Source organism: Sceloporus undulatus, chromosome 1 (assembly GCF_019175285.1).
Source record: "Sceloporus undulatus isolate JIND9_A2432 ecotype Alabama chromosome 1, SceUnd_v1.1, whole genome shotgun sequence".
Taxonomy (NCBI): domain Eukaryota; kingdom Metazoa; phylum Chordata; class Lepidosauria; order Squamata; family Phrynosomatidae; genus Sceloporus; species Sceloporus undulatus.
Genome location: NC_056522.1, coordinates 219,679,104 through 219,688,996, shown reverse-complemented (window position 1 = coordinate 219,688,996; position 9,893 = coordinate 219,679,104). Strand labels below are relative to the sequence as shown.

The 9,893-nt window shown below is 40.3% G+C and overlaps 1 protein-coding gene across 3 annotated transcripts in view; it reads left to right on the top strand.

The window, feature by feature from the left end:
* Positions 1 to 9,893, top strand: part of GALNT13 (polypeptide N-acetylgalactosaminyltransferase 13) — a 268,667-nt gene that overhangs the window by 242,514 nt on the left and 16,260 nt on the right. The window contains exon 12 of one of the 3 annotated variants that reach the window (XM_042480727.1): positions 6,856 to 6,885. The exons of the other annotated variants lie outside the window; for them this stretch is intronic. Within the exon in view, the coding sequence (XP_042336661.1) occupies positions 6,856 to 6,885 (30 nt within the window). The remainder of the gene's footprint in view (positions 1 to 6,855; positions 6,886 to 9,893) is intronic. 3 annotated transcript variants of the gene reach the window in all.

Below are 9,893 nucleotides of genomic sequence, written 5' to 3'. Positions count from 1 at the left end.
TATTCTGCCTTTTCCCGAAGGAATCAGGGCGGATTACAAAACAGAAAACATTCATAAGTCAACCTCATGAATAATTCAAGGGCAGGTTTGGGGGGCAAAATCATAGATACGTATATCTGTATACGTTGAGGGTCAAACTCAGGGGCATGTAACAAAGGATCTAAACAGGGGGAGGGGGGACACCAGTTCCTCCTTCTCCTTCTCTGGACCTCTCCCAAGTGTCACAGTGTGGGCATGCAAAATGTGGACACAAACCTCCAATTAACCTCCCTTCCCCACAACATATTCCCCAAGGCTGATTGCTTGCAAAAAGGAGGACACAGACCTCCAATTTCTCTCCTTTTCTCTCTCTCCTCCCTCCTCTCTCCACAGCTTTCCCAAGGCTCACAGAGCAGTATTACCATACTGACTCATATATAAGTCTTCCTAGGATTTTGAAGCCCATTTTTGGGCTTAATGTTTTGACATATAGACTAGTATATACAGTAAGTAACACCATTACAAATAAAACCTCTGTGAGTGGATCAGCAATTTTACACTCACAAATAGTAGTAGTAGTAGTAATAATAATAATAATAATAATAATATTATTTATTATTATTAACATTTATTTATGAAGCGCTGTAAATTTACACAGCGCTGTACATACAATCTTTTAGTTAGACGATTCCCTGCCCTCGGGCTTACAATCTAAAAAGACATGAACACAGAAGGAGAAGGGAGTAGTGGAGGGAAAGGGTAAGAGGTCCAGCAGTTTATTTATTTATATCCCGTTTTTCCAATTTTTGATCAAATACTTGCAAAGTACTTGGAATGCAATAAATGTAGCTGTTTGTACGCAACCACGCATACACAGACACACATTGTACAATTTTATCCCTATAAAAAGTTGTATTACGTATTACTATGGGGCTGTCCATATGGGCCATGTTCCCCTCAGCCTTGCATTGTCCTGTATGGACAATGCAGGCCATTAGCCCCAGGCCAGGACTGGGCAGAGTAGACATGGATCCAGTAGATTTACCCTAATCCCAGGTCAAAGGGGCCTTAATGCAGTCTACAAAGACAAACTGTTTGCCACGGAGTTTCCTTGAAACTCCACAGCAACAGCTAGAAGACTGAATGGTCCCATGTGCGGCCACACCTTACATCTACTGTTATCACTACTAAGAAGACCGCCATTGCAGCCTATGATATGGAAAGGCAGTGCCTGGCCATATGGATGCAGCCAGATACACTGTTTCCATGTCACAAGCTGCTACTAACAAAGACAGGAAAAATTAACCATTTCACACAATACAGTTGTAGTGGTATTTCACTGTGAGGTAGTTGTTTATTTATTTATTTATTTATTTATTTAGGCCACAGTAGAGAACCAGCTCTTGCCCAGCATCTCCTTTTTGTGATTGATGTGAATAGGTTGTTCTTACCAGCACCTATTTATATAGCAATGTTGGCTGCAGTTATGTTTTCTATGTACCCTATTAATAATACCATGAGATTTTAATGTTTAGATTCATTTGAAATTATTATCAGAAAGAGTTTACAGAAAATGCTGTTGATGGAAACACTTGAAAACATACTTGACTGTAGATTTGTTGTTGTTTTAAGATGTTTTGAAAGGTTTCAGGGAAAAGAATGATTGTCTTGTAAAATGAGTGTTAGCCATTAGGTGGAGCCAGGAGGAAAGAAATCTCACATGGTTCCACTCCAGTAGTTAAGAGATCTCTGTAGAAACAGTTCATTATTTCTTTTATTTAGTAAGATGTTATTCCTTTTATTGAATTATTATTAATTTGCATTATTAAAAGGGCTCCTACTTTGGCAATATTTTAATAAAAATCCCCAATATTTTGTGGGAAGCTATATGTGTGGAAATGCATGCTTCTTGGATTCCTATGATAGTGATCTTTTTGTTGACTTTTGCAATAGTTTTTTTCGAATTTCAGCTTTGTTCTAAAAAGGGTAGAGACAAACTCCCTCACAGACCTTCAGAGAACAACCTGTCCAGGGGGCTGGCAAAAAAGCCCAGAACAGGGTTTTTTTGTATCAGACAGGGCTTCAATAAAGACAGGCAAACAACAACAACAACAAACAAACAACTAAGCATCACATTATAATTAGGCCATAAGAAATAGCAAATACCAAGTTCTTATTGTGATCCGTTAATGTGTGTACATGTACATGAGTGTTGGTGTGTGGGTGGGTATTTGATTGTGTAAGTACCTTCATGTTGCCTGTCAACCTAGGGAAACCCCATGAATTTCATAGGGTTTTCTTAGGCAAGGAATACCCAGAGGTGGCTTTGCAAGATCCTTCCTCTGAAATATAGCCTAAATACCCAATATTCATTAGCAGGCTCTCATCCAAATACTAACCAGGCCTTTTGGGTATTTAGGTCCTAATTTGTACATACTATGTAAATAAAGTTTAACCAAACTAAAAATTTCACTTTATCTGATCATCATGACAATGGGAGTGTCTCTCTCTATATTTAGTATTCTACATTGTTATTTGTTTACAAGCAGTCCAATTTACTTCAGTACTGAAGTGATGCAAGAAACTCAAAGTACTTTTAAATGTCATTAGTGCAACTTAAGTACATCAATGTTACAGATATACGTGAGAGCTGTGTATATGTTTTGTTGCAGTCTTGTGAAAGCCAGTGTGATGTAACGGTTAGAGTACTGAAGTGGTACTTTGAATATCCAAGCTCTAATTCCCACATGACCATCAAACTCACTGTTGCTGTCTTGGGCCAGTGACTTCATCTCAGAGTCACTGGAAGAAAGACAAGACGGCAAAGTAAAAAATAAAGCAAGGCAACTTTGTTGTGGAGTCAAAACTGTGACATTCTCAAGTGCCACTAGTGAGGTCTGCTTTGATCAAATCTCTCCTGTAATACTGTGTCCAGTTCTGGACACTACAATTCAAGAAGGAGCTGGAACATGTCCAAAGGAGAACAACCAAAATGTTGAAAAGACTGGAAACAATGTCCTATGAGGCCTGGGGAGCTGGGTATGTTTAGCTTAGAGCAAAGAAGGTTAAGAGGTGACATGATAGCCATATTTAAATATTTGAAGGGAAGGGATATTGGGGATGGAGCAAGATTGTTTTCTGCTGCACCAGAGACACTGCCCTTTTATATCCTTACCTCCTGACCTAGGCATAGGCTGAAACCTAAGCATGGATTTTATTGCACACCTCTGTGCCCAGGTCAGAGGCATGACATCCTGTACCCGATACAGATTTCCCCCATACTTTGCAAAGCACAGGAAAGCCTCATTCTTTCAAAAAGTGCTGGAGAAGTCTGGATCAGGATTGGATGCCATATTGGGTATGGGATGTCTCCAGCCTGGGCATGGAGGTGTGCGATAAAATCTGTGCTTAAAAGGTTTCAGCCTGTGACTAGATTGGGAGGGAAGGATGAAAAAGGGCAGTGTGATAATCTCCTAGGATATGGAGCAGTGAAGTCAAGCTACAGGAGAAGAGATTCCATCTGAACATCAGAAAGAATATCCTGATAATAAGAACTGTTAAGAATGTCTTTAAGCTTTAAGAATGTTACAAGGATGTCAAATGTGATTTGATTTTATCCATTTTACTGCTAGAAAACTAACATATCAAACCGAAATCTATACTGTTCTCTGTATTTTCATTTTATATGTGGACTGTGACTGGTGCCAAGTATGAAGTGTTGCAGTGCTTATGCAGAGTTTTGCTACCTTTTCTATTTTTGACCAGATTTTGGCATGAAGGACTTCTGAGATTCAGTTTGCATTTCTTTAAATTTTGTACTACCGTATATACTCAACTAAAAGTCGAAAAATTTATGCCCCAAAATGAACTCCAAAATCCTGGGTAGACTTATGGGAGGGTCAATGAGTTAATGCTAATAAATGTTGGGAAAGAAGAAGTGCTCACCTTCCTGTAGCCTTGTAAGGGCTCCCTGTTTGAAGCCCCAGCGGCAGCCTCAGTTTTGGAGAGGCTGCAGCCAAGCTCCCAGCTCCTCCATCCCCATTGGCCAGGCAGGGAGGAGGAGGAGCTTTCCATTCAGCCATACCGGGAGGACTATAGAGAGAGCTGTGGAGGAGGAAGGCAGAGAGGTAGAGCCTGGTAGGAGTTGGACTCTCTCTGGAGGGAGGGAGGGTTTCCCCAGGGTTTGGCAAGGTTTCTTCAGGGAGGGGTTGCCACTGCATCCTCTGAGGGTGAGAGAGAAGGACTTTCCCTACGGCTTTGCAAGAGAGGGGTTGCCATTGCCACCCCTGAGGCTGAGAAGGGGTGATTTAGCCCAGTGGGGTATGTTATGTCCAAGCAACAGATAAACCTGGTCCTCTCTCCCACTGCCTCCAATGTCCCTTAATTCTATTTATTATTATTATATTATTATTATTATTATTATTATTAATCTGAGAGAGTCTGCTTCCTCAGAGTGCATTTAGTCCCAGAGTTGCTCCAAAATCTACATGTCCCTTAATTCTATTATTATTATTATTATTATCAGTATTATTAACTGAGAGAGTCTGCTTCCTCAGATGCATTATGTCTCAGAGGTGCTCCAAATCTACATGTCCCTTATTCTATTATTATTTTTTTTTTTGTTTTTTTTTTATATCTGACAGATCTGCTTCCTCAGATGCATTTAGTCTCAAGGGCAACAAGATCTCTATGATATAAGTTATATAATGTTTTTATATATATAATATATTGCTTTTGGTTATGTCCTCCATTTTTTTTATGTCCTACATTTTGGACTAAATTTTGACCTACAATTTGCCCTGCATTTTATCCTACCCTACGCGCAGCCAGACAACCAAGCTGCTGCTGACTTGCTGAGGAAAGGAACACCAACCGAAGTATGCCCTGGCTTGTACCCTTTTTGCCTGGAAGTCCTGGGGGTGAGAAGGAGAGAGAGAGAAAGGTTTGTCCTTTATTTCTGCTAGCTTGAGCCTTAGAGTCCTGGGGGTGAAAAGCAGAGAGAGAAAAGCCTGTCCTTTATTTCTGCTAGCTATGAGCCTTGGAGTCCTGGGGGTGAAAAGCAGAGAGCCAGTGGGTTTGTCCTCCTTTCGCAAGCCATATGCCTTGGAGATGCTTGGTAAGGGGAAGTGTGTGTGCGCGTGTGCGTGTGTGCACGCACGTGCCACTGAGGTTTGTTTCCCCTTTTCCATGCTGAGAACTGATGCTTGGGAGAGGTCCAGAGAGTGAGATATAGGGAGGGAAGTTGGTGCTTTGTTCCACACACACACCAACACCACACACTAGATCTTTTGTGATATCCCCCAGTGTTTGCCCCTTGACGTATCCACGGGTCATATCAAAATCCATGATTTTGTCCAAAAACTGCCCTCGACTTATACATGAGGTCGACTTATACGTGAGTATACGGTTAGTGTGTTTTAGCTAGCTTATTTTAACTTATATTGCAGTTGCTTTGGATCCCATATTAGGAAACGTTTTCTTTTGATTATTACACTTAGAGTTTTTATTCTTTATTTTATTCTTTGAGCCATTAAAAGTTCTACCAAATGTTCTTTCCTTGTCGAAACAGGTGAGTTTTAGAGCAGAGCTTTTACTTTAAAAGTAACTTTCTGGTAACTATAGAGTATGGCTGCCTATGGCATGCTTTGTGATGTTCATAAGGATCCCCGGCCAGCATCTTAGAAATGTAAACATAAACATAAACATTATGGCAAATGTTAACGTCTTAAATAATATTTAATTAATGGAATATTAAAACATTAGGAAAAAAAGGTTTGGATTAATCCTTGAAAAAATTGTTGATTCTTAAATTGTTAATCTAAAAAAAATTAATTACTAAAAATGGCCAAAATAAACCCGTATTCTCAAAGTAGAAAAACAATTTGTTACTTGATTATTGCTCAGAAATCAAAGGTTTGGTATTTAATCAGTTGAAATATAGATTTTAATTGATCTGATGAAGATGTTAATGGATCGAGGGCAAGAAATGATTTTTAACAATTCCTTTTTGCCTTAGACAGAAGAAAAAACAACTCTCTGTGTACTTCATCGGTGCATACAAAGCAAGGCAGTCAAAATTTATGTCAAACAATATTTATGAATCGTGTCAAGATCTTACTGCCAATTTGCCCACATAAAGTCAGAGAGTAATTTTTGTTGCTATTGCTTTCTTTTGGAATATGACTACAGGTTGAGGAGATTTTTCTCTCTCGCCACATTTTTTGAACTTACACAGTGGACCCTTGTTATACGCTGGGGGTTTGGTTCCAGATCCCCCATGGATAGCAACATCGTGGAGGCTCAAGTCCATTAAATATACAGTGCGCTTGCATTATATGCAGCTTTGAGCTTACGTGCTCAAGCCGCGCGGGAATACACAGGGCAAGGGGCAGCCATCCCATTTGGATGAATGGGTGCACGCCTGCAGTGCGCTGCTGCACGCCACGCACACAAGCCCCATTCACTTAATGGGCTCATAGAGCAGAATTCGCCTTACGCAGGGTCCGGAACGGATTCCCCGCTAAGGTGAGTTTCAACGGTAATGACATAGCAAAATGTTTGTCTCTTATAAAATTGAAAAATCAAGGCTTGATATTTGAAATTTATACTTTTTTTGAACATTTTCAGACCATGGATGCTTGAATCCTGTATTAGACAATCCGTGTATAAGAAGGGCCGACTTTACTAATAAAAATATAAGATTTCATAGAAAGTGAGTTTTGAGGTAAAGAGTGAGCTTGACAGACATTGGTGACATACAGTTGGCTGATTCTCTAAACAAAGTTGTTAGTGTAAAAACTGAAAGAAACATAAGCTCTCTGTATATTTCCCAAGTCATGGTTGACTGTGTGTGTGTCATGTGTTTTACTTTGCCAGTACATAGGTAAATGGGAATACAACTTTGAGGTAAGTGTGAAATTTGGTAACCCCGTAATTGATTCTAGAGTAGTATAGAGCTTGTATGTTTACTGCTGTAGTGGTACATATGATCTTCATATAGTTGCTTTCTGTAGACTTTCTTATATGGTGGCAGGCTTTAGATTTTCAGTTATCATAGCATAGTGTCAGAATTTGAAAATATTTTTTCAGTACATTTGGATTTTGAGTCACAAAAGAACCATATTTGTTTGTAAATAGATGTCATCCAAGTGACCAGATCATGCACTACATATTAGGCTTAGGGTTATACTCATTTGAACTGCACAGATCTGTTTTTTATTCTATACTGTAATCAGAAGTAAAGGAAAGGTCCATTTAGGCCTTTTCTTGCACCCACAGAAATAAATGCGTGGCAAAATTTCTATAGATTTTGGCCATGCAGATTAACCTTTTGCTGAGCACACCAACCCCAAACTCGCAGCATGGGCTTGGGAGAAATAAACTCATACTCTAATTCAGAAAGCAGAATGGTAATGCCAATACACTTGTAGGATTCTGCAATTAGCCAGAATGTCCCATCATGTTAGGAAGCACTGATACCTGCTTGACAGTATAGCGTTGTAGAAAAGTTGTAAGTGAAAATGCCTGGCAAATCAGAAGACTATCTTAATTAAATCAGGGTACTTGCAAATGAAGTTTAGCAGTGTTTTTAATGGATTTTTAGTGGAGAAAAGGTTGTGCCAGCACGTCTTTTTACTTGGAGCGACCAGCTGTTATTTTTGTTAGACAGTTAGTCAATAATCTTTGGTAAGCATGCACTGGCTGACTGACTGCATTGATGTGTCTAACTAGCTATACACCTAATGATGAAATACTGAAATAACTGACAGCGCTTCTGTTTGGTTTTTGAATTAAAATAGCCAGGGCATAAAGATTGTGGATAAACTGGCATATATTTTAGTACTTCACCTCAAATGTAGTCTGTTTACTTTCGTAACATTGCTTTTATCTTTAGGATGAAAGTTCAGTGATTTCATGGGTTCATCATTTTCCTCTGAATTGGCAGGATTAAGCTAACAGTGGTAAGAGGACTATATATGGATCTGAGATGGGCTTCTTAATTCCCTACAACTCAATGGATCAGAAAAATTTCATTAGCCCCATTACAGTCTAAAGTATTGTGCAAAATTATTGTTACTGTGTTTATAATATCTTTTGGATACACTGAGTGATGTGTACAATATTTAAATACAGTAGGTTATTAAATTTTCCCATTAATTATTCACATAGATTCTTTTCCACAGGGGGAAGGGAAAAAGGAAAAAAACCATGAACATGCACCTCAGACACATAAAGAAATAAAGTGAAAATTGATGTTCCAGCGGCTGACTCAAGTGACATTATAAGGACAGTGGTCTCTCAGTTTTCTTTGTTTCTAACACACTCCAGTAAAACAAATGGTGTGGTGTAGTGACTTATTAGACTTAATAAAATTGTTTTATTTAGAAAAATTGTGGGAAGATGCACTGCGCAAAGCTCTAATGTTCTTGAACAGTGTTCTTTAATGTTGCTTGGTAGGGGTTGCTTCATTTATTTCCTTTTAGCTTCCTTACAAAAAGTAAGTAATACATAAAAGTGCAGTGAACTGTCGGTGCAACCCTAAACATTCTTGAAAGATCTAGTAAACAGTGCATAAAAATTCAGTTGATTAAGTTGCAGATACAGTGGGTGAAAATCTGCTTTTTCTGGTGAAATGCTTCTATCAGAACCACTAAGAAACTTCCATGCTGTTCCAGGCCAGGCTTCCTCCCCCCCCCCCCCGCTAGAACAGCTAGAAGCCAGGGGAATTGAGGTGTGTCATCGTTCCCCTCCTCAGCCCCTCCCTGGCCTCCAGCTGTCTGTCAGAGACAGCTGGGGGCAGGTAGGGGCCCGTAGGGGAGGAGCAATGGGCCCATAACCCCTTCTCCTCTCTGAGGGGGTTTGCCAGACCTGATGCATCCCTGGAAGGAGCTCTTTGGGGAAAAGGGAAGGCAAGCAGGGAGGAAGAGGACTGGGCACACAGCCGTCTCTCTTCCCCAAGACTTTCCCTGCCCAGTGCCTCCAGCTGTCTTCTGGAGACAGCTGGAGGCCAGAAAAGGTCTCTGCAGAGGCGCAACTGCCATGCGCCAGTTGCCCCTCCTTTCTCCACCCTTTCTCTTGCCTCCAGCTGTTCAGACAGGCCGGGAGAGGGCCGGGAGGAGGAGCCAGAGAACATGCCTTCTCCCGAGCACCATTTCTGGGCTTCCTGCTGTCTCGGAGAGACAGAGTGAGGCTGAAAAGGACAGGCACACGTGTGTCTCTTCTGCCTCTCATCTCCTGTGCCTGGCAATGGTGTCGCGTGCCACAGACGGTGCCATATTCCAACAGGCAAATAATCATAATGCTTGAGAGCACAGAAGAATGTCATTGAGCCTCTAGTGACTTTTGTTCACAGAGCTTTGATGACATTGTCCTAGTGTAATCATTGTTCCCACCATTCAATTAAATGAGAAGCTCCCATTACTATTGTGTCCATACTGGTCCTTCTTCCAACGAGACCTCTCAGGAACTCTCAGCATAAAGATTTTTTTCCCCTTCCATTTTCAATAACATTGCATAAAACAAAATTCAGCATATCACACAAATGCCAGGTTTTTTGTGGGTTTTTGGGGCTATGTGGCCATGTTCTATAAGATTTTCTTCCTGATGTTTCTCCAGCATCTGTGGCTGGCATCTTCAGAGAACGTCAGGAAGAAAATCTTCTAGAACATGGCCACATAGCCCCAAAAACCCACAAAAACCCATGGATGCCGGCCATGAAAGCCTTCGACTACACATCACAAATTCATATTTTTAGGGACTCATTGGCCCCAGACAACTTCAGCTTTGGTGACTAAAATGGCAGGAATTGTTGCAATCAGTGAATAATAATAATAATAATAATAATTTGTATTACGCTTTTTCACAAAAGAATGAAAGCGGATTCCAACAGTATAAATAAAACATCAAACAATTAA